Source organism: Electrophorus electricus, chromosome 4 (assembly GCF_013358815.1).
Source record: "Electrophorus electricus isolate fEleEle1 chromosome 4, fEleEle1.pri, whole genome shotgun sequence".
Classification (NCBI taxonomy): domain Eukaryota; kingdom Metazoa; phylum Chordata; class Actinopteri; order Gymnotiformes; family Gymnotidae; genus Electrophorus; species Electrophorus electricus.
Window position 1 is genome coordinate 23,129,066 of NC_049538.1, and position 25,000 is coordinate 23,154,065.

Sequence of the window (25,000 nt, forward strand, 5' to 3'; positions counted from 1 at the left end):
ACATTAGGCTGCACTGCAGATGGAGACCTACATGAGCTGAGCCAAAGGAAGAGGCATGTGTGCTTAGCATTAGCCGTGAGCCAGGACAGCAGTCAACACAAGACTGCTTGTGCAACACTTCCACTTAAATGGTAGTTTGTTTTTGTGTATTTGTGTGTGTGGGTGTGGGTGTATGGGTGGGTGTACCTATGTAAGGAGAGTTTCCGTTGCGGTTTTGCCATCTTTTCATGATGACCCAGTATTTGCTGCTGCTGTTTTTGTTGTTGATGATGAGGTTACTGCTATCGGTGTGCAATGGTTAATCATTCTCTCCCTCGCTCCCTCTCTCTCTCTCTCCCTCTTTTTCTAGATGACGGAGGGGCGGAGATGTCAGGTCCATCTCCTGGACGACAGGAAGCTGGAGCTCCTTGTGCAGGTCAGTGGCTCGCACCCAGTAGCAGTCTGCTAGAGGGGACGTGGGGTGATGCAGGGACACCCTACAGCCTCGTGTCCGCCCACCTTGCCTGCCTGCAGTATTGCACTGCAGAATAAAGGAGGTGTGAACTGTGTGGTTTTATGATTGCTATCTCAGATTTCCTCTCACTGGTCTGAGAAGGGAAATCCTCACTGCTCCTCTGAGAGTTAATTACCATCTGCGAGGGGGGGGGGTCTTTGTGTGTGTGTGTGTGTAGGTGTGCGTATGTGCATGAGTGAGAGATTAGAGCCCTGTTTTATAATGTTTCCTTGCACACTGTTGCATTTGTCTATGGTGCAATTCGTAATTAATTAGACAGAGGCACAGTTGTTTGATGAACTCCACCACATTGGATTTGAATGGAAACAGTGGCTATGAGGTTAAGTGCAGAGGCTGAATATATTTACATTTATATTGTGTGGCCTATATAGGAATCGCACCTGGTTTTGTAAATGTACTTAAGGCAAAACCCCCCAAAACAAGGTGGAATGAAAATGACTGCATGATTACAAATGACAGAGTAACTACAGGCCTGCCAGAGCATCACTGTGTGAATACACCGAGGGTCTATGATGTCTGGGCTCACACAATGCAAGCAGCCCTCTCTCTCAAATGGTTTCAACCAAGTCCTGCATAAAACTATATTGTCTGGTTATTTGTCCAGTTAGTTGTGATGTCCTCAAATGGAGGGACTTTTGTATAAAAAGGGCTTGTATGGTTCTCCCTGTTTGATCTTCAAATCCAGTGAGGGGGATTACAGAGCCAAATCAACAAAAAATTGTGACAATTTCCGGTTACTTATGGACACAAAAGAGTGTGTGTATAATACAAGTGCTCCTGTTGAAAGGCAGGACCTTCTAGAGGCCCTCTGGCACATGTATGTTGCCATAACAACCCCAATCAGCATCTACCACTTTGATTTAACCTCCAGTCAGTATGCTCTGCACCCATTGCATGGGCCAGCTCCTCCTCATTGAAATCAGTCAGCACAATCAGGCCCAGTCAAGAGTTCTGATAGACTCCAATGAGTCTGTCTCTCATGTCCTGCTCAGGCCATGAAAGCATAAACATAGTTTCAGCACAACCTTAACGAGCGCACTTTCTTCTCTGCTGCCCTCATCCCTATCACACACACACACACACACACACACACACAGAGACACAGGACATCCCTATTCATGAGGAAAACACAAGCCTATGGTGCTCTGTATTCTTTCTAGCCTTCCATGCCTGACAGAATTAAATGCACTTATGCATATCTTCATCAGGTTGTTTTCTCTCTCTTTCAGTCTACCTCTCTCCACCTTTTCTTTCTCTCCCACTCTCTCTCACGTTCTCTTTTCTGTCAGCCCTTGTCTGTCAGATGTGATTTGCTAAGCTGAGCCGATCCCTCTAGACTCCAGCATGAGTTGAACGTACTGAAATTGCTCTCTCAGCTGCAGCTATATCATATCTTGGGCCCTGCACCTCTATTCTTTTTTCAGTCCTTTACTCCACTCCCTTTGAAGTGCTGGATGACTGAGTTTGATTCAGGTTCTGGCCTTGGTCTGATGAGCAGCGAGATCAAAGCGAGAGGGAGAGAACCGTTTTAAAAGTTTAGTGGAGAAGATGAAATGCTCAAAGTGCTCAAATGGGCGAAAGCAATTGAACTGAAAGAGACAAAGAGTGGCAAAGTGTTAAAACAACCACGACTGAGTGCTGGATCTTAGAAGTGGACATCTGGGCTGATCCCTGCCAGTATGACATGTGAGTGTGGCCCAGTGTAGATTTGTGCTGTGAGTGTGGATCGGTGTAGGCTGGTGCCAGCATGAGTGTGGATCGGTGTAGACTGGCGCTGTGAGTGTGGATCAGTGTAGACTGGCACTGGAGTGTGAGAGCCATGGACCCCTCTGAGCACATCCTCGCTGAACCCCCCACTGAGACAGGCGCTTCTTTATGGGCTGCAAACAACCAGCTCCATTAACACATAACACTAACACGTGGCCTACTTTCTCTCTTAGTTCGTTCCCTCCTGAGAGGCACCTTCTGCCCATGAGAACTTCCTTCACCAGTTTAATGGCACTCAGTATTTACTAAGCAAAGCAGGCCCAGGATTTAGTGTACTGGGATGCTTACAGTAGCTATGTTTACATTGACTCTCCCTCTCTATCTCTACTCTTCTGTCCCTGTCTCCTCCTTCTTTCCCTCTTCTCCTCTCCTCTTTGCTTTTTCTCTCCATTTCCCTCTCTTTCTTCCCTCTTTCCATTTTTCTCTCTCTCTGGGGGCTGTAGAGGGACTGCAGAAGGCTGTTCCCTTAATACACTACACTACCTCACTACAGCCTCCCTCAACTCCTGCGTGACTTCTGTCAAAACTGGAATCCTCTACAGTTCAACTGGATTCCAAGTAGCTCCAACCAGTGCAGCCACACGGCAGCCTCCACAAACTCTTCTTTAACATGACCACACATCAGATAGCGCTGGCAAAAAGATGGACACTAGAGGAAGTGATGAGCCATGTCTGAGCCTTGTCTTTTGGATGGGCGGTGTACAGAATTCTGGCCGTCATCGAGCCAAACTCCTAGTACATAATGGAAGAGCCGTTTGGAGAGGCATAAGATCGTACTGCCTGTAAGTTTAGGCTAAGGCCTAACACACCCACACCCAAACCTGCATACACACACACACACACACACACACACACACACAGAGACACACATATATATGGATATAGGCCCCTCGCTGTGATTTTCTCTCTGGAGTCTCTTTTCACTTTTTCCTGTTCCTCTTGCTCTTTTTCGCCTCGCTGGAGTTGTCCCAGGACTCTGACATTTATATTGGCTTATACTGAGCTTACACTGTCCTACACACACACACACACACACACACACACACACACATATGGTAGCACTCTGACATTTACACTGGAGGATCTTACACAATGCAGATCAAGAGTCTGTATTTAACATTCAGGCCTGTAGCTTGGGGTGAACAGTCCATGTGTTTCTATATGGTTTTAAATTGGCTTGATTTGACCTTGGGTGTTTTGCTGATAATTGGCGGGGGTGTGGGTATTCAGGTCAGACTGTAATGTCTCTCAGGAGCTTTTAAAGACATTGTCTGTGTGCACCTGTGTGATTGTTAGGGATTGTAAGCTAAGTTTGGTGCTTATATCTGGCTGCTCTGTGTGTTCTGTCCAGGAAAGGCTGGCTGTCTCTAAAATGTCCTTCAGCAGGCTGTAATCTTTGCACGCTATAATTTGCTTTAATGGTGGCATTAGAGACAGAAACTCCTTGCTGTATCTGAAGAATGTTTGTCTTCTGTCCTGTTGAGGCTTGACGTATTAAAGTGTTTGTACATTCCCTCTCTCATTGTCAGGGTTTTTTTGCACTATAATTAAGCCTGCGTTTGTGCATGTGTGCACGTGCGTGTGTCTGAGTGGTAGTTCATTTAAGCACCTAGGACTACTGATCTTTAGCTTTTGTAAACCTAGTGCTTACCCAGGCAGTAGGAGCTTCCTCTGGTTGTCAGTGACAAACAGACCTCCTCACTCCAGTGCTCGTAAAGAGACAGCTCCTGCTTTGTCCTGCTGTGTCGTCGGGTCTTGGTGCATGAGAGTCTCCCGGTCCTTTGAAGGGCATTATGAGAACCTTGGTGAGCAGCGTGCGAGTTACGCCAAATGTGTTAGAGTATAGAAAACCTGTAAATGTGCCGAACATTACGTCGTCATGCTGGCTTTGGGAAGCCATGCTTCAGATGACCTAGTGTACAGCACTGAACTCTGACCCCTACAGGTCACTTTGGGCCACTGGGTCTGCGCTCCACTCCACACACTCTGTAATCCCAGTCCCACTTGCTGGCGTCACGCCGGGCGTCTCGTGACAGCCTTGAAACTGATCTGGCCTAGCCCTGCAGCATGTCATTATCATCTTGTGTGTGTGTGTGTAATGGTTATCTGATACTGTCCTATTAACTCCTCGCCCACCGGATCGCCCTCCTACATAACACACCTGCACCTCTGTTTGCACGCTTGCCTCGCATGTCTGCTGCAGCTGTGCAGGAGAGACTCACCATATTTCTTCCTTTCTGTATTAGTAAATCACTAGACTCACACACACACGCACACGCATGCACTCTTTCTTATCAGTATAGTGTCAGGATATGAATACTTCCTAATCATGTTCACTATCTCAGATAGTGTGGGCACATATGCTGTCAGTAATTGAAGGGAGGAGAGAGAAGGTGAGGGAGAGAATACAGCTAAGAAGCCATGCTTGGTGTGGATTAATGGCTTTTATTCCCTCAACACCCCCCCCCCCCCCCACACACACACACACACACACACCAGCTAATTGAGGAAGTAAGCTAGCCTACTCCACATGTGCTGAGTGGCTGCAGCATACAAACAGGTTCCTAAAAACATTTTCAAAGCATACGTGTGAATGTTTGAGATGAGGACGTTATACAAGCAGTGTTGGTCAGACGCTAGCAGATGTAGTCCACTGCTTCCTCGCGTGTCCAGGAGGATCAGCAACAGGATGGCATGAGGGCAGGCTCAGCAAACACTGTACGATGGAGTCATGTTTCTTCTGGATATTCTTGGGGAACAGACTTGCCCACTCAAATGTACATCTAGCTGTAGCCAAAATCTAGCACGGTGCGATCTCTCTCTCTCCCTTTTCCCCCTTTCTTTCTTCCTTCCTTTCTGTTTGTCTGTCTGTCTCTCTGTCCGTTTCTTTCTGTCTTGGCAGCTGTAGTAATTGTACATTGTTCCAAATTTCTGGGGGCTATTTTTAGGCTGTGGACTCTCTTAAGTGATTTATTTTGTTCGGGTTTGTGTGCATCTCTCTGGGTGTGTGTACCGTGTGTGTTTATGCATGTGGGTGTGTGTGGAGTTAATGGAAAGCGATCTATGTGGAACAGAAACAATAATTAGAGCATTTAAACACAGGCCTGTGGACAGCACATGGCACACAGGCACAATTGCTGTGTGTGTGTGTGTGTGTGTGTGTGTGTGTGTGTGTGTGTGTGTGTGTGTGTGTGTGTGTGTGTGTGTGTGTGTGTGTGTGTGTGAGCGTGTGTATGTTTGTGTGTGTTCAGAATTATCCACCATATTACAGAATTGGTCTGATGCCCCAACCAGGCATCCTTCACTGTGGACTGATCTGGCACTCTGGTACTGCTAGTAAATAATTAGAATGACAGATTCTCTAGGCATAAGGTTTACTAGTAATTTCATTGTCCACACACACACACACACAAATAGGGTAAAAACAGCTTGCAGAAAGCATGTGACAAAATGCCAGTCCATGTCTTGCAGATTTCAAGTATAATGTGTGTGTCAGTATTGACAGTGTTTGTGCTTGTATGTGCATGTAGTTGTTTGTTTGTTTATGTTTTAGTTTGTGTGTGTGTGGGCACAGCGTAACATTCTCATGTAATAATAAAACAATCTTCTGTAGTAGGGCAGAAATATAAGAAACAATAGAAGATCAATACTCTATCAGAAAAGTCATTCAGTCATTCACACATTAATAGGAGATCCTTACATAAACACGCGTACTTAAACGCTCAAGGTATTGCCATAACCCAGTAATCTTCAGAATATATCAACTCACCGCCACAAGACATAGTTGTGCTTTGAATATAATAGGTATATAAAGATATTTTACTTTCCTTAAGTTAACAGCAGTATTTTTTTCTCTTTGTTTGTCTCTCAGCCCAAACTGATGGCAAAGGACCTCCTGGATCTGGTAGCGTCCCACTTCAATCTGAAAGAAAAGGAGTATTTTGGGATCTCCTACACAGATGACACGTGAGTTTGTTCTCAGCAGGCTCCCCTAGCAAGCTCTGCAGGCCCATGGGTTGGAACATGTGCTCCCTCGCTGGAGGAGTTCAGCAGGACCCTTCTGATTATCTTAAGAGAGTGGTCCCAGATCGGAGCCAGATACAGCTTTCTGTCTCACTCACACACACATACACACACACACACACACACACGCAAATGCTCATGCACATTAATACACATGCATGTATAATGTATGTTATGTTACATATGTAACTGCGTATATGTAATAAGAATTGTACAAGCCTAATCCTACCCTTAAGTTTAACTTTAGTAAAAAACGCTTTTAGATTTAAAATATGAACAGTGTAGCTTTCGTAAAAAGAAGAAGCTCTTTGGTTTGTCAGAATAGTTTCAGGTTATCCCTCTTGATCTCAGGTTTTACACAATAGTCAGGAGAGTTCACATAAACATACACACACACACACAAAATTTCTCATAAACCAACACATGCATGCGCTCAAGTACACACACACACACAAACACACACACACAATACACATAAACTACAAACTTACCTACATATTTTCCCAGCCCTGCATGAAGCACCCCAGGAGACTGCATTTGTAGTTCTGAAACATTCTGAAAAATAGTCAGATGACCCTTGACCTCTGCAACACAACAGTCTGCAGTTTTCTGAGCCGGCAGACTGCTCAACAGACTGCTGTCGCCAGGGATAAAGTCAAGGCTGCTGCTTTTCGTCTCACTGTCTCACACACGCACACGCACACAGTGGCTCTCAGTACGCTGTATATCTTGCAATGTTTGTAGTGAATATATATCATGTGATAATTACTGTATGTGATATTTGCTTGTCTTTATAGTCATAGCTCTATTCACTGGGTGACCGTGCGCGCGCGTGTGTGTGTGTGCGTGTGTGAGTGCGCGCATGTGCGTGTGTATGTGTGTGTGTGTGTGTTGAAAAAGAGATGCTGGCTGTGTGTGATCTCTGCCATCTCTGCTGTTACAGGGGCCATTTCAGCTGGCTGCAGTTGGATAGACGTGTTCTGGAGCATGAATTTCCCAAGAAATCTGGCCCTATTGTCCTTTACTTCTGTGTTAGGTGAGGACTAGCATAGCATATTTATGTACACATGGCAACACACACATACATACACGCACACACACGCGCGCACACACACAGGTCATTCTATGTTAGATCCATTTCAAGGCCACATTGAACTGCTAGAGGCAAACTCATGTTGAGAAATTTTGTTAGTCAATAATGTTGGATGTTGATAATTCACAACTGTAACAGCCATTTTTTATTCAGAGATATTTTTATAGTCCTATCTCATGCAAGGTATGTTTCATTTAGTTTGAGCCTGTTATTATGCTCTGAGAGTTGTCGGTTGTGTTTAAAAAAGAAACACACACCACACACACACACACACACACACACACACACACAGACACACACACATACAAAAGCAGACACAGGTTTGTGTAAATGGCATAAGCTGGGAGGAAACACTTCACACTCTGACAGTGAAGTGGTCCACTGGGGGATGTATGTTTTTGTATGTGTGTGCTCGTGTTTTTGTTACTGCAAATTAACAGGGTCAATTGCATTGCTCTCAGATATAAGAGACTATGGAATGAATTTGGCCCTGGAGTTAACTAGTCGCCATGGGAGCTGTCAGCCAATCAGGACTTGCTGTTCCTCTCATTAACACCTTCATTAATTTCATCGTCACGGTGGCGGTGCCGTTTCATTCTGGCTGTTCATCACACAGAAAGACAAGCCAGCAGTGTGTTAATGAGCTTTATTGATTTTTACTCAAAACATACTTGACACAGACCAGTGTAATTCCTCATATCATTAACATAAAGTACCTGCTGACATACTGCAGCGTGTGCGAGTCATCATTTGTATTGTGTAGCACACCCCCATCGTACCTCGTTGCACTCGCATGCGCACACACCTGACGGGCTTCATGCTTGGGTCTGTGTGTTCGTCAGGCTGGTGTGGTCCCCCCTCTCCACCCTTACAGCTCCAACTGCTGCCATTTTTGCTGGTTTTCGGCGCCCATGCGCGGGCCCTGGGTTTAGGCTAGCAGCGGCGCGGCTCCACGGACGTTTACGGAGCTGAATGACAGAGGCCTCTGGCCTCTGTGTCCTGCCAGCCTGTTTGAATGCACGTGTGTGTGTGTGTGTGTGTGTGTGTGTGTGTGTGTGTGTGTGTGTGTGTGTGTGTGTGTGTTGGCGGGGGGGGGGGTAATTCTGCTCTCCGCTCCTGACTGGGATATTGATTGAGAGGAGCTGAAGCCTTTGATGTGTGTAAGACACTCTCCCCCTTTCACTCACATCTCCAACTAAACCAGCTGCCAGTACGCTTTTAATTATCCCTCTCTCTCTCTCTATCTCTGTCTCGATCTCTTTCTCTCAATAAAATGCTTTTACCTCCAACATTCCCTCTGCCCTGTTCTACTCTAGTCAGTGTGTATTAAAGGCTAGTCATACCAGTATAGTTATGCCTCCATTTTTGTGGGGAGTTGTGTGTCACTGTGTTTGTCACTGTATAATATCCATATTTTCATATGTTTTCGTATGTTTTTTCAAACTGGACTATACAGTTGGGTCTCACTGATGCATGTATTTTCACGTTTATTTATTCATGTGTGAGACAGTGTGAGCCAGAACGCTTGTGTGGCTAATGACCCCTGCTGGTTATTGTATGCAAGTACAGCATATCTGAACATGGCAAAGTGTTCCAAGGGTGAATGAATAACTACAGCTACAGTTTCAAACTGTAAATAAACCCAGGCACTCTTACATGATGATTTATCTGGGCTTTGTGACATATATCTATTGTTTCTGTTTGTGTCTTGCTCTTCACAGGTTTTATATAGAGAGTATCTCTTACTTGAAGGACAATGCCACTATTGAGCTGTTTTTCCTCAATGCCAAATCCTGCATTTATAAGGTAATCTCAAGACAGTACTAACAGACATAGTTTGACATTTGTTTTGTACATTTTGAACTGAAGTTTGTTGGTTTTCCGCTGAATGTATCAGCTTTACTACATTAGCTAGCAAAAGTATTAGTGTGTGTGTTTTTGGCATGGCTCACATAAATTAATTTGCTAGATTGGGATTTTTGCAGTATCATGGTACTACCACTAGAAGGCAGACCAAGCAATAGCACAATCTGAGAAGCGATAAGCACCTTATGAGAGATTATGAAAGAATTCCCATTAGTCTGGAAAGATATCTTTAAAGTTGCCAGACTTCAGAACAAATTCCTCCCTTCTGATAAGATTGGCCTTCTTTGCCTTAAAATGTAATAGTTTGGAAGTGAATATTTGAGTTTATGCAAGCTGGCATTTTTGAACCCCTGTGTGGATGGATTAACCACTTTGTTGTTTCTGGCATCTGAAGTGTGGTGAATAACAGCCCCTGGTATGTGTAGGTGTGTGTGGGAGAGATCACTAAGAGGGTAACCAGGGCTGAGTGCTGAAGGAAGCGTATAAGGAGGTGGACGGTTCGGACAGGTTGGGAGACGGGCTGTGCTCCGTCCGGCAGCCTCGTCTCAATGTCTTATTCCCATGTTCACGCTCTCTCTCACAGGAGCTCATAGAGGTGGACAGTGAAGTAGTCTTCGAACTGGCCTCCTACATATTGCAGGTAAGCATTACAGTGTTCCTTACTGTAAAAAAATATATACATATGTATGTGTGTGCGCCCATACACACACGCACACTCATGCACACAGGAACTTTGTAACTGAGTAACCTCTTGTTACTGTTTTGTTTCCAATAACTGACTCCTTTGGTTCTGTTATTGTCTTTCAGGAAGCCAAGGGAGACTTCACAAGGTAAGCCCCATGAGCAGACACGTGAAGTGCTCTCCACCAGCCTCAAATAACATACCCAGTGTTGCAGTGTCTTAGTTGGTGGCAGAGTGTCACTGCAGAGTGAGAACAGGCCCCCCACATGCCGGACACTGCAACTGCAGGAAGATAGAGAGAGAGAGAGAGAGAGAGAGAGAGAGAGAGAGAGAGAGAGAGAGAGAGACTCAGAGAGAGAGAGAGAGAGTGAATGAACAGGATTGGGGGTGGGAGTCCTGGGAACAGATGCAGATGGTAGGAAGTGGTATGCTGAGAATAAACAGAGATATGTTACACACAATGACCCCATTCCATTGACACCCCCCCTCCCCGTGTTTGAAGTTGTGTCTGCAGCGTTTTTGCCTCTCAGATTCAGGCACACTCACTGACATGCACCCGGTCTTATAGTCCTTCCTGGGCTAATTCCTCTCATCCCTCCCTCATTGTTTTGCTCTGTTGTTCTTTCACTTACACTACAGTCCTGCTGGCTGGACTGAGAAGGGCCAGAGTTGGTGTTTCTCTTTGCTTTTTTTCATCCACCCCTATCTTCATTCCCTCTTTCCCCATAAGGCTTCATTTACAGTTGCAGACACACGTGGCAGGCCAGGCCAGTTCCTGCTATTTCTTAGGGCCGCTGGGACTTGTAGTTCACTGTGGGAATAGTAATTGGATCGTAATGGGTCGTGTGTGTTTTTCACTGCAGTAATGATGCTACGAGGGCTGACCTTAAGAAGCTGCCAGCCTTGCCTACACAGGCCCTGAAAGAGCATCCATCACTTGCGTACTGGTGAGACATACACAGACACACACAGACACACACACACACAAACACAGAAGTGATGACATGTGTATGCTATTCTGTAATCTGTTTAAGCACAGAATAGATGTGATGAGAATCAAATGCTGGCAGTCTGCAGCTCTAGGGTGTCCCGCTCGCTGTTGACAGGGAGATGTTAGTGCCATCCTGTCGCACACCCAACAGCCTGGCAGGCAATGCCAGGGCGTATCACTGTCGGGCAGTATCCCTGCTGGGTTCAATCCCTGTCAGGCTGTATCCCTGTCGGGTTTTATCCCTGTCAGGGTTTCCCTCCACATTCCCAGCCTCAGCACACTGCTGGTACATGCTGGGGAGTTCACACAGGCACACAACTCAGTCTCAACATCAGCTGCTCATCTGTAAATCATGTGCGTGTGTGTGTGTTTTACAGTGAAGACCGAGTCATTGAGTATTATAAGAAGCTGAGTGGCCAGTCCAGGGGCCAGGCTATTGTCAAGTAAGTCTCTTACGAAGGAGACAGCATGAATGAATGCCCACAATGCAGCTGTTTTAAGAAATAAACTATAAAGGTTTCTGTTTGCACTTGAACATGGCTAGAGCTTTCATTATGACACTTGTTGATCCACTTTAAAGGGTCTTAACATGTGCAGGTTTGGAACAGTTGTGCATGTCTGTTTGCTGAAATATGTAGGCTCTCAAACCCTCCCTCCGTGTCTCTCTTCTCTCTCTCGCTCTCTCTCTCTCTCTCTCTCTCTCTCTCTCTCTCTCCCTCCCCCACTCTCTCTCTCTCTCTCTCTCTCTCTCTCTCTCTCAGTTATATGAGCATTGTGGAGTCGCTACCTACATATGGAGTGCATTACTATGCGGTTAAGGTAGGTCTGTCTGTCTCCTAGTGTGTGTAAATTTATCATCATAAGCTTCAGCCTACACACACAGATATGCGTGTGCACACTCATTTCCTTACACACTGGCTGTCTTTTAATGGCAAAGTGCATGTTCTAGGTCTTTAAAAACATTTAAGGTTATATTGCAGCCCTGTATGTTTCTGCAGTCATAAACCAACCCAAAAGTCCCCCACAATCTCTTGCTCTCTCACTCAGGACAAGCAGGGAATCCCTTGGTGGTTGGGGTTAAGCTATAAGGGCATCTTTCAATATGACTACCAGGACAAAGTGAAACCCCGAAAGGTAAAGAATGGTCTTCTCCCTTAACCTCACTGCTGCCCTTATGCCTTCCTTTCAGTGAACACTGCGTGCTTGCTTGTGAGTTTGCTAGACTTATATCATGTCACATGACATGTCCGAGCATAGTTCTGAGCTTCTGTGTTAGCGTGACCCGTCAAATATCATTGTACAGTATTCTAAGAAATGGAGGTGGCTATCTTTACTTTAAAAACAGATATTCTATACTTGGCTCTACTCTGCTCAAATGTTAACTGCATAAAAATGTTCGTGACTACATATGGTCTAACAGCATAAGAAGTTGTGTGTGTGTGTGTGTGTGTGTGTGTGTGTGAGAGAGAGAGAGAGAGAGAGAGAGAGAGAGAGAGAGAGAGAGAGAGAAATGAAGAATGACTACAGCACAACCTTCTCTAACCTCTTAGCTTGTGCCATCACCCAAGATGCATGAACTGAGACCTTAGAGTGTCATAACCCCAGACCTTTGCATGACCCTGCGAGGTAATGACCAATGTGCTATAACCCTAGGTCAAGGTGGGGTGGAACATGAGACAGAGAAGCACAAACTCTCAGACAGACAGCACTCCATTACTCACACCCTCAGCCCCACAGCTTCAGAGAAGCATCTTTGGCACCAACATCTCACTGTATTCTTTGTGTGTGTGCGTGTGTGTGTGTGCGCGTGTGTGTGTGCGCGCGTGTGTGCGCGTGTGTGTGTGCGCGTGTGTGTGTGCGCGTGTCTGTGTGCATGTGTCTGTGTGCGTGTGCGTGTGTGTGTGCGTTTGTGTGTGCGCGTGTGCGTGTGTGTGTGTGTGTGTGTGTGTGCGTGTGCGTGTGTGCATGGCTGGATCTTGAGTTTGTGTGAAGTGGTAGAAAAATGTGTTTGTGCACTTTCCTCCAAACCACACACTAAAAATAGTGTTCAAAGCCCAGCATCGTCCAGCCAAGTGTGAGGGCAGGCAGGCAGACCTCTTTAGAGAGCTCTGTTACATGGAGAGGGAGAGGGAGAGGGAGAGGGAGGGAGGGAGGGAGGGAGGGAGGGAGAGAGAGAGAGAGAGAGAGAGAGAGAGAGAGAGAGAGAGAGAGAGAGAGAGAGAGAGAGAGGTGGCAAGGGAAAGGATAAAAGGGCAGAAAGCAAATGCAAAATTGAAGTGTTTGCAGAAATTTTATAGCAAGACTGCAAACGAAGCAAAGCTTGCAATCATTGCTAGCTGGTGGAATAGAGATGTGTTGGTGTATGTGTGTGTGTCCCTAAAGTAGGTTTTAGTTCTTGGTTAATGCAGTGTATTTTAGTCTAGATGAGTCTGGAGGGTTTGTTTGTTAGTCACCTTAGTTTCAGATGAGGTACGAGCTCTGGCCTGTCCTTGATTAGAGTAGTGCTTTACTCACATATGCTAATGATTATTGGTTGTGTACCACCCGTAGTGGACTGTGTGTGTAAAGACGGCATGTACATGAATGTGAACCACACCGTAACCACACTGAGTTAGTGGTTGTTTGGTTAATGAGGTTTAACTCTCTCCTGATAGGAGGCAGCAATAACTGTGTGACCACAAGTGAGTTAAGACTGTGTGTGTGTGTGCGTGCATGCACAAGAGGGGATTTTAGGGTTAAGGACAACGGGGCATCCAAGCCCTTGTATAAATGACTCAGCACACACACACACACACACACACAAAGCAAAGTGAGCAAGCTAAGGCTGATGAGCACACTGTGGGTGTGTTTGTGTTTCCTGTCTGCCATATCCACTAACGCGTGACTTCCATGTCTGTCTTCATCTCGAACAACGGCACTGTAGCCTCCACTATCTAAACAAGGCACGTCCACTCACCCTTCCTGCAGACTGCAGGTCTGAGAGTCTGTGCCAGTGTGACTCTCTGTCCCTCTGCGCTACAGTTGATTTACTCTCCAGAGATTGTCACGTGTTTGTAGTCTCATTGTATGAGTCCGCTGTGCAGTGTATATAGTCTCATTGTATGAATGTACTGTGCGCTGGGTGTGTTGTGTATTATGAAGGTTAATAATAGTGTATGATAGTCATAATACATACACACCCTTTCCATTCTGGTAGTCATTTACTGGCAGACTCCAGTTGACAGAGACACTGTCCCACACATCGTAAGGACTCCATAAAATTGCACCTCAGTGATTAACAGCATTAGAGGCCCTGGCCCATCAGCACCACAACATGCTACACACTTCACTCCTGAGCGAGCTCTGGACCTCACCATCTGGCGTATCAGATAGCGTGTATGTCTCTGACTGCCCTATCTCTGTCTGACTGAGGTGGCAAGGCTTCAGTGCTGGTTCACTATTCCTAGATCTGGTCCAATATCCTGTAATGCCTAGACCCGGTCCAGTGTTCTGTAATGCCTAGACCTGGTCCAGTATCCTGTAATGCCTAGACCCGGTTCAGTGTTCTGTAATGCCTAGACCTGGTCCATTATCCTGTAATGCCTAGACCTGGTCCAGTGTTCTGTAATGCCTTGATCCGGTCCAGTGTTCTGTAATGCCTTGATCCAGTCCAGTGTTCTGTAATGCTTTGATCTGGTTCAGTATCCTATAATGCCTTGATCTGGTTCAGTGTTCTGTAATGCCTAGACCCGGTCAAGTGTTCTGTAATGCCTAGACCCGGTCCAGTGTTCTGTAATGCCTTGATCTGGTTCAGTATCCTTTAATGCCTTGATCTGGTCCAGTATCCCCTAATTTCTTGACCCGGTCCAGTGTCCTGTAATGCCTAGACTTGGTCCAGTAGGCTTTAATGCTGTTCACACGTGTGTGCATGTACACACACACACACAAACGCCAGAGCTGTGTTCACCCAGAACAATGATGGAATTCCATTGTCCACCTTGCTGTACCCAGAATGCACTTTGGTGTGGCTAATGATCTTTCCCTCATTGGCCAGAACCAGAACTACATCTCAAGAGTAGGCATCATTGATCGTTCTCTATATGCTCCCACTCTCTCTCTCTCTCTCTCTCTCTCTCTCTCTCTCTCTCTCTCTCTCTCTCTCTCTCTCTATCTCTCTCTCTGTGTCTGTCTCTGTCTCTGTCTCTAACTGTATCTCCATCTCTTGGAAGGAAAACAATATGAATGATAAAATCTGCTAGATGAAAGCTGTTGAGAAAGTGTTGAGTTCAGATTTGTTCTTTGTCCCCAGAGACCACCAGGGCCACTCAAAAAACTGGTCATAATGATATATGTAGAACATTTTTGTGTGTCTGTATGCGTACATTTGTTTGTGTGTGTGTGTGTGCGTGTGTGTGTGTGTGTGTGTTTGACTTTGTACCCTTCCTCCCTGCTTCCCTCATCTGTCCATTGTTTTCCCAGGCTGTTAAAATTCTTCGGCTTTTTAAAGCCGGCCTCCTCTGTTCCTCCCTCTCTCCCCTCTTTTTCCTCCCTCTCTCCCCCTTTCCTCCACTCCCCTTTTCGTGTTCCTTTACCACTTGCTCTCTTTTCCCCATGCATCTGAGCCTGATAACACACAAATGAATCTGGGAATCCACTGGTCACAGCACTGATGAGAACGCTTCCCTGCTATAGCGCTTGGTAAAGCCTGCTGAGGGTGCTGGGAGCGAAGGCCCCTGGGCTCATGGAAGCACAGAGCTTCAACTCTACCCTCCTTTTCTCATCTGTTCAGCTGATGGCTGGAGGAGTCCAGTGCGTGTGCAATGCACAAACTCCTGTCATGTGTGTGTGTGTGTGTGTGTGTGTGTGTGTGTGTGTGTGTGTGTGTGTGTGTGTGTGTGTGTGTAATGAGAAACAGAACCTGGCTTTATGAGTGAATGAAGAGAAAGGGGGAGTTGAATAAAGCTGCAGAGCTCTGTTTGGAGCAGTGGCTGTGATGTGTACACACACACACACACACACACACACACACACACACACACACACACGTCCCTCTGCACTCTCCCCAGACCCCGCCCACGCACAGTCCATGGTGGGAGCAGGAAGTTTGTGTCCCAGAGGGAGGGAGGGGGCTGAGAAGGCAGCTGGCTCCTCCCCCTTTCTCCCTCATTCCCCTGCCAAACACTCTCGCTCTCTCTCACAGAAACACGGACAGAGCCCAGAACTTTTAAAGAGAATCTTTCACTCACACATGCGCGCACACACACACTCTTCCAGCGGCTCTCTGAGCAGAGGAGCTTTAAAAGGACAAAGAGGAGCATTTTGGTGTGAACGGGTCTGACAGGTTAGGAACCCTGGCAAAGCCGGCCAGCAATCGTGCGATACGGTCCTCCTCACATGCGCCATTGAGTGTGTACCCTGAGGAGTTAACCTGACGATGACTGTGGGTGTCTCGATGAAGATCGTGAGGCTGCTTTGAAACGGTTCTCTCCTCTCCTCAGGTGTTCCAATGGAGGCAGCTGGAGAATCTTTACTTCAGAGAGAAGAAGTTCTCAGTAGAAGTTCATGACCCGAGAAGGTAAATTTATATTACAGACAAGAAACACACACACAACCTCAGTTCATGACCTTAGAGGGTAAAGTAAATCACTGCACCACAGTCACTGTAGGAAGTGAGCGATAATTTTACTCATGTTGTGGCTGTCTTGGCTCTTGTTTTGCTATGATGATGAGATTTGTAACATTGTTAACTTGCAGTAAGTTCACAGCAGTCTCAGATTACCCCCTGTTTCTCTCAGCTTGCCAGTAACACACAGTCTGTACCAGACTCCAGGCATTAGTACTGGAATACCAATAATGTTCATATTATTAGGTCAGCAACTACGTAGTACAACAGCTTGCTCACTGTGCCAGAGAGAGTTGGTAAAGGATTGCCATGCACTGCTTCTGAGCTTGTAATACCACTAGGGTGACTTGTGCTGCTCACTGTCTGCTTGGTCTGGATCTGGAGGTGCGTTGATGTTCAGCTGTTTATTATTAAATACACATCCTTTACTTCCTTTCACCAGTGGAAATAAGTAAGTGAAAAAGGATCACAGCAGGGGCATGTGAATCAAAACACCAAGACAGTTTTTCTTTCTCTCTCTCTCTCCCTCTGTCTCTCTCTTACTCCACTGTGTGGAGAGATTGATATGAGGCATTTGTTTTCGCTGTGGTTCTTATGAGCTCATCAGTGCATGCTCTGTGCCAGGAGACCCAGGGCCCTGGCCACAGACAGGCCTGTCACCTCTGACCCCCCCCCCCCCCCCCATATCCCACTACTCCCCCAGCTGGAAGCAGCAGGGAGAGGAGGTCCAGCAGAAGCTTGAGGCTACATGTGGTCAAAAGAGGAGAGGAGGTGTCAGTTAGGGGAGGGTTTCCATTGTTAGAACGATCCTGCAGGTCGAGAACTTACTTGCAGTGTAAGGGGTTATTCTCTGTCCCTCTGGCGTGCAGAGGGCCCGAGAGGCAGGGGAACAGGGTGTCCACAGGAGCAGGAGGCAAGGGCCCTGTGTTTATCTTCACTCAGAGTGTGTGAGCATGCAGGGCCAGCAAGGTATTTATAGAGCACCTCAGTCTTTATAAAACCCACGGAACAACAGACAGGCAGAGGGCTGGCTCCCCCCACGCCACACACACACACACACACACACACACACCCACCCACCCACCCCAGCCTGTAGGTGTGCTCTGTGCTGTAAATGGTGTGGGGCTGTGGGTGGCGCTGTGTGTGGTACAGCGGTTCCTTCCCCAAGGCTCTCTCTTCGACCCCAGCAAGCCACCACCCAGCTCGCACTGCTAGAGCGGAGCCTAACGCTGTCGCTGTTGTGGAGGGTTTACTGGAATCCGCTTAACTGGAATGTAAAGCAATGCAATGGTTACGGTCTACAGTGCTTACCTTAGTGAAAGTGCTCATTTGATTGTGTTACACAATAGACACAAAGGAATTCTATATTAGTTTGTACTAGCAAATTATAGTGTGGTGTTTCCAACACTGTAATAAACATGTATTGCTGTAATGTATTGTAAATGGGCCCTCATAAAGGTCAAGCAGGCTGTATATTGGTCTGTCAATGACAGGCTATTGTAACCAGAGTACAGTGAAGTGTTAATAAACATTGTGTTTGGTTTTATGCTGGTGATAACAACCATTCATTTGCACAGACTTGGCATCCTTCGGCTTAATGATATCCAGTGAATATAAAGTCGGTTTGTGTTTGCTCTAACTGCAGGGCATCGGTAACGCGAAGGACGTTTGGTCACAGCGGCATCGCTGTCCACACCTGGTACGCCTGCCCCGCCCTCATCAAGTCCATCTGGGCCATGGCCATCAGCCAGCATCAGTTCTACCTGGACCGAAAACAGAGCAAGGTGTGTGTGTGTGTGTGTGTGTGTGTGTGTGTGTGTGTGTGTGTGTGTGTGTGTGTGTGTGTGTGTGTGTGTGTGTGTGTGTGTGTGTGTGTGTGTGTGTGTGTGTGCGCGCACATGCGCTTTTATGCTGTACATGCATCTTGTGCTCTTGAATCGTCAGAAAATAATGTGTTTGTATGTGTGCTGTCAGCATGTTTCCTTTGACTTGAATTCTCTGTTTGACTGGACTACGGATATTTAGACACTTCAGCTGCTATGAAAACTGCATATGCACTCACATACACACATATCTGCTTATTACTTTTCTCAAAGTGAGTGTGAGGATTGAGTTACACTTTTAAAAGCTGTGTGGAATGTTCATCTCTCGGAAAATCCTGTCACACACTATATACAGCTGGCTAGCACATTCACTGCTTCTCTCTCTCTCTCTCTCTCTCTCTCTCTCTCTCTCTCTCTCTCTCTCTCTCTCACACACACTCTCTCACTTCTTCTCTCTGTCTTTCTGTTTTTCGCTCAGTCAAAGATCCATGCAGCACGCAGCCTGAATGAGATAGCCATTGACCTCACGGAGACGGGCACTCTGAAGACCTCCAAACTCGCCAATATGGGCAGCAAAGGCAAGATCATTAGTGGCAGCAGCGGAAGCCTTCTGTCCTCAGGTTAGTGTGCACACACACACACGCATGAGCACGAGCACACAAACATTTTCCTAAGAAGGGTGATGTCGTCATGAATAAAAACATTATATTGATAGGATTATGTGTTTATGCAGCTCTGTGTGTGCGTGTGTGCATGTGTGTGTGCATGTGTGTGTGCATGTGTGTGTGCGTGTGCATGTGTGTGTGTGTGTCTGTGTGTGTTTTTGTGAAATTGTGTGGGGGAGAGTGAGAACAACTCCTCCTGCTGTTGCTTTTGGAATCCTGCCATGGTATCACTTGTCACGTGCAGAGAGAGAAACAGACAGACACAGACAGCTAGAGAGACATGCAGAGAAAGAGACAAAGTGAGAGCGGGATGGGGTGAGAGTTTAAGGAGAGAAGGAGACTCTCCAGCTTCTCATTTACTCACCGCACGCAGAGAAAGAGTTAAAGGATGAGATCACTGTCATAGGGAGTCTCTCTGCACACTGTGCTGCAGTTCACTGGCAGTGTCTTCTCAATTCATTCATTAAATTGGATCCTTAGGTCCTGACCGCATGTCCCTGGGGAAGAGAGGGTCCTGGTACAGTAGTCGTGTGTGCATGCACGCGCGTGTGTGTGTGTGTGTGTGTGTGTGTGTGTGTGTGTGTGTGTGGGCTGGTATACCCCTCTATATTTAGTGCCTTTAAGGATGGACAAATTTAGTAGAGATTGATGGATAGAGGGAGGGAGAGATGGAAGAGTGCAGGAGGCTGCCAGCTTTGTCCTGTCCAGTACAAAGCCCCTCTGTTCTAGAATGTGTGTGTGTGTGTGTGTGTGTGTGTGTGTGTGTGTGTGTGTGTGTGTGTGTGTGTGCGCGTGAGAGAGGGGGACTGCCCATGTGTATATGGACCGGGGCCCTTTCTTGTATATGCACGCACATGCATACACATTTTTGGCTTGCTAAAGGACGTCGCTCTATAGCTCCGCTGCTCGACCATAGCCGTGGCTCTGTCTGGGACTGTTTTTCTGCAGACATCCACAGAGACGTTGCTGAGAGAGAGTTAGACAGAGGAAGAAAAACATCTCATTCGGTCTGAAGGTTTCCACAGAGGAGCAGAACCGAGGCCTAACTCTCTTTCCTTAAATGAACAGCACAGCGGATCCTTATTCAACACAATGGAAACTCGAATTGTTCCCATCAGCAAACCTCCAAAAACACCCAGCATTCCGTGGGCTTTCACTCATGGTTTATGAGCCGCTGGTGCTTTGAATTGGGGCACTAATTTACATTTCCTGAAGATTTCAGGACACAATTCAGGTTAAATCTTAACAGGAAATTCAGAACCTCAGTAACCACGTCATATGGTCACCCACCCCCACACCCCACACACCCACACGCCTATGTGGATTCTAGTGATCCAGCTCATTTGTAAAGATGACCCATGACAAATTCCCAGACAGCTTTCCTGTCTGCTGGTCTTTGGACACACAAACAGACAGTCCCGGCCTATAGTGACCTATGACCCTGACCCCTCCCTACACACACATTAGTGCAAGCCTGCCCCAGTGATGCACAGGCAGCTGTGTGTCATGCATGACAGCTTTGGTTAGAAGGTTAGCAAACTACTTTTTACTCCTCCAAAACACTCACTCACACACTTGCACACAAACACACAGACACACACACATTATAACTTACCAATTTTACGTTTTCATGGATTTTATGGTGTGCAGCTATATTAAGGCCAGCTACGGTCACTGCTCCTACCTTATTAAAACATTCCACTCACTTCCTTGTGGCATTTTGGCTTGTAAAACAGGTGTACCCATGCATGTACTCACACACACACACTCACACACACACACACACACACACACACACACACACACACACACCCCTCACATGAACAATGCCTGGCTCCTTGCTCTGACCACCTTCGTGCTTCTGTTAAACAATGTCTCCCTGTTAAATCTCTTGTTCTATTCAATCCTGTTTTTGCACACTTGAATGGGTACAGTCGGCCCCTCCAGGATGGGTGACACACACACACACACACACGTACATACACACGCTTTCACACATAAAGGTCAAGCTCATTGTTCACATCTTGCCTGGAGTTGCTGAATTTGTTTACCCTTTAGAATAATCTTTGACCTTTGTGTTCATCGGTATTCACACACCCAAACACACACATTCTCAGCAAAAAGTATTAATTGATTGTCAGCTCTGATGTGTGTGAGTGCAGACTTGATGTTTGGGGGGGTGGGGTGTGTGTGTGTACAGGTTCTCAAGAGTCGGACAGCTCACAGACGGCTAAGAAGGACATGCTGGCAGCCTTGCGGGCCAGACAGGAGGCCCTGGAGGAGACTCTGCGACAGAGGATAGAGGAGCTCAAGAGCATCTGCATCAGAGAAGCGGTCAGAGCCTCACGCATCCGCCACCTCTCCACACCACCTGACACTAGTGTAACAAACCCCACCTCTCCACACCTCCTGACACTAGTGTAACAAACCCCACCTCTCCACACCGCCTGACACTAGTGTAACAAACCTCACCTCTCCACACCGCCTGACACTAGTGTAACAAACCCCACCTCTCCACACCTCCTGACACTAGTGTAACAAACCCCACCTCTCCACACCGCCTGACACTAGTGTAACAAACCCCACCTTTCCACACCTCCTGACACTAATGTAACAAATCCCACCTCTCCACACCTGACACTAGTGTAACAAACCCAACCTCTCCACACCGCCTGACACTAGCATAACAAACCCCACCTCTCCACACCACCTGACACTATGTAGCATCCCCCACCTCTAAACACTGTCACACTACCTCACCTAAACACCACCTACAAACTACCTCTCTACACTGAGACATTACATTACCTACTGGTTCTGTTGTTTGCCGTGGTTATGAGCATGATACAAGTATAACACCCACCCACATATGCACATCTGACCTATTTAAAATATTCTTAATGCTGTGGTACTGAAAGAGTTCACACAGGCACACAACTCAGTCTCATCATCAGCTGCTTATCTGTAAATCATGTGTGCGTGTGTGTGCGCGCGCGTGCGTGTGTTTTTTCGTGTCGCAGGAGCTGACAGGAAGACTTCCTAAAGAGTATCCTCTGGACCCGGGTGAGGAGCCACCCACAGTACGGCGCAAAATCGGCACTGCTTTCAAACTGGACGAACAGAAAATCCTCCCAAAAGGAGAGGTGAGCTAACCTCTGAACTCTGACCTGCCAGACATTTCTGAATTGACAGTGACAAATCAGGATGCAGTCTTGTTTCTGGCAGCCATTTTTAAAATGGATGACTGTCATTGCCCATGGGCTGTTGACTAGGGTGGTGCTCCAAAAATAATAATCTTCCTTTTACTCCACGTTCAGACTTTCCACAGCCTTGGATGACTATAAATAGCAGCAGTGCTCAGTCTGGCATCATTTAGAGGAAGTGGTGATAGTGAGTGTGTTTTGAGTGTAAGCCAAGGCACAGGGTTACAAAATGGGCATGGAGAAGCGAGAGAGAGAGACTGTGTGTGTGTGTGTGTGTGTGTGTGTGTGTGTGTGTGTGTGTGTGTGTGTGTGTGTGTGTGTGAGAGAGAGAGAGAGAGAGAGAGAGAGAGAGAGAGAGTAAATGAAAAAGAATGTAGGGGTAAGAAGAGATTGTACTAATTACCAAAGCTGTTGATATAATATCACAGTGTCTCAGTTTCTTTCCTCTCAAAACAGTAGTAGACAGCAGGTTGCTTTACTCTGTGTGTGTGTGTGTGTGTGTGTGTGTGTGTGTCTGTTGGGATGGAGTGCTTAATTCCTGAAGGTGTGTTGTCACTGTGATCATGGGTTTTGGCTGGGTCTTAGAGGGCACTTTGAAGGACTGTGGTTTTTGGCCTGCATGACAGCCATTTTTAAGGTCAGTCGTGTGTTAATGTATGTTCTCGGTCTGGACGTGTGTGTGTTTGTGTGTCTGTGTGTGTGCGCGCGTTAGGAGGAGGAGCTGGAGCGTTTGGAGAGGGAGTTTGCGATCCAGTCTCAGATCACAGAGGCGGCGCGACGCTTGGCCAGCGATCCGCATGTCAGCAGCAAGAAGCTGAGGAAACAGCGCAAGGCATCATACCTGAATGCCCTGAAGAAACTGCAGGACATGGAGAACGCCATTAATGAGCACCGCATCCGCTCGGGCAAGAAGCCCACCCAGCGCGCCTCGCTCATCATAGAGGGTACCACCACCACACGCACACACTCACGCACCCACACTTCACTAATGAGTTAAGGCGTTCACTCATCATAGAGAGTACTATTGCACGCACTCTTACACATTCTCACGTTAATAAAGAGTTACGGCGTCTGTGGCGACCACGGTGTCCACACCGATGCCCTGCTCATGTTTTTGTGCGTGCGTGCGCGTGTGTGTGTGTGTGTGTGTGTGTGTGTGCTGTGGTTAAACGAGTTAACGAGTCTTCCCCCATGAAGACTTTCCAGGCTGAGAAACCTAAACCCTGCGCTCAGAGCTATAAAATAGTGTGGAACCGCTGCGTAGGACGAGGCTGCCCATTAAATTCGTTTAATGCACACACACTGGCACACACATATACAAACACACACCAGCTAGTGTGCTTGCCCTCAGACTATATCTTATGCCAGTCATTAGCAGTCTCTGGGAAGTGTGTGTGTGTGTAGGTGAGACTGTGTGAAACGATGTTGAGCACTGCATGCGCTCTCACTCTCTCTTGCAGAGGCTAATATCGGCTCAGAGGACAGCTCTTTATCTGACGCTCTGGTGCTAGATGATGGTGAGTTACACAAACACACACACCACTCTGTCACTGTGCTGACAGCATTCCACAGTCAACCTCTTACACATCACAGCCTCTCCATCCCCTCTGGCTCGCCTCACAGCCCACATTGCAAACCCACCACACATCACACTCTGACTCTTACCCCCTTCTTTCCTGCTCCCTACAACCCTCGCTGTCCCAGATGACCCCCAGGTGACGGGGACCCCCACATTCTCACCGGTCTCCTCCCCGCATAAAGGCCTTCCTCCCCGGCCGCCCTGCCACAGCAGACCCCCTCCTCCACAGTCTCTGGAGGGCCTCCGGCACCTGCACTACCAGCGCAGTGACTATGACAAGTCGCCCATCAAACCACGCATGTGGAGCGAGAGCTCCCTGGACGAGCCCTACGAGAGGGTGAAGAAACGCCCCTCCCACTCCAGGTCTGCACACGGATCATCCGTCTGCTCGCGTGCTTACCACTGTCATGCAGGCATAACCATCGCAGACCTTTTTGCTTAACAAAAATACTGGGTGAAATTAAAGTGTGTGTTTATCAAGGTATCGTGTGTGCCGTATAATTATGTATGTAGGTCATCAGAGCATCAGAGATGTGTGTGTGTGTGTGTGTGTGTGTGTGTGTGTGTGTGTGTGTGTGTGTGTGTGTGTGTGTGGTAGTCACAGGCGGTTCCCGAGCACAGGCAGCTGTGAGGCTGGGGGGAGTAATTCACTTCAGAGCAGCCCAGTGCGCACCCTGCCCCACTGGAACAGCCAGTCCAGCATGCCCTCTACTCCAGACCTGAGAACCAGGAGCTATGTCCACTCAGCCAGGTATATAAACACACACACACACACACACACACACACACACACACAGCTGCGCAGTTACATATTGAATCATCTTGGTACAATACACAACTTTCTTAGTGATGTTGCTGCATTATTTTCGCTCCCACTCTCTCGGTCACAGCCTCTCTCAGCCTTTCCGTGGGCGGAGCTCAAGCCTGGAGTCGCAGGGGAAGCTGCTGAATATGGAGGCGGAGTCAGACGCGGGACTCAGTCCCGAGCTGTTCCTGTCAGGGCCACAGAGGGCGGGGAGCAACGGTTCGGTGGCCCCTGACGACTGTTCGTCCTGCACCAGCCATTCAAGCTCGGAGCACTATTACCCACCATCAGGCGCCAACCCGAACTACTGCACGCTGGCCGAGGACTCGCCCTCCAAGGCGCGCCAGCGCCAGCGCCAGCGCCACAAATCCGCCGGACACCTGGGCG

General features: G+C 47.3%; 1 protein-coding gene across 14 annotated transcripts in view; it reads left to right on the forward strand.

The window, feature by feature from the left end:
- The window catches only part of frmd4a (FERM domain containing 4A), a 96,050-nt gene that overhangs the window by 68,114 nt on the left and 2,936 nt on the right, over positions 1–25,000 (forward strand). For 11 of the 14 annotated variants that reach the window (XM_035525512.1, XM_035525513.1, XM_035525509.1 and 8 more), the window contains exons 2-21: positions 350–415; positions 6,153–6,247; positions 7,248–7,340; positions 9,119–9,203; positions 9,847–9,903; positions 10,071–10,093; positions 10,809–10,892; positions 11,314–11,379; positions 11,698–11,755; positions 11,984–12,070; positions 16,414–16,490; positions 18,181–18,322; positions 18,840–18,981; positions 21,227–21,360; positions 22,047–22,169; positions 22,942–23,173; positions 23,690–23,746; positions 23,934–24,171; positions 24,407–24,559; positions 24,699–25,000. The exon at positions 24,699–25,000 is cut by the window's right edge and continues 552 nt beyond it. In XM_035525512.1, coding sequence (XP_035381405.1) covers positions 350–415; positions 6,153–6,247; positions 7,248–7,340; positions 9,119–9,203; positions 9,847–9,903; positions 10,071–10,093; positions 10,809–10,892; positions 11,314–11,379; positions 11,698–11,755; positions 11,984–12,070; positions 16,414–16,490; positions 18,181–18,322; positions 18,840–18,981; positions 21,227–21,360; positions 22,047–22,169; positions 22,942–23,173; positions 23,690–23,746; positions 23,934–24,171; positions 24,407–24,559; positions 24,699–25,000 — 2,314 coding nt within the window. The remainder of the gene's footprint in view (positions 1–349; positions 416–6,152; positions 6,248–7,247; positions 7,341–9,118; positions 9,204–9,846; positions 9,904–10,070; positions 10,094–10,808; positions 10,893–11,313; positions 11,380–11,697; positions 11,756–11,983; positions 12,071–16,413; positions 16,491–18,180; positions 18,323–18,839; positions 18,982–21,226; positions 21,361–22,046; positions 22,170–22,941; positions 23,174–23,689; positions 23,747–23,933; positions 24,172–24,406; positions 24,560–24,698) is intronic. The other 3 variants (XM_035525511.1, XM_035525506.1, XM_035525508.1) reach the window with 2 other exon arrangements.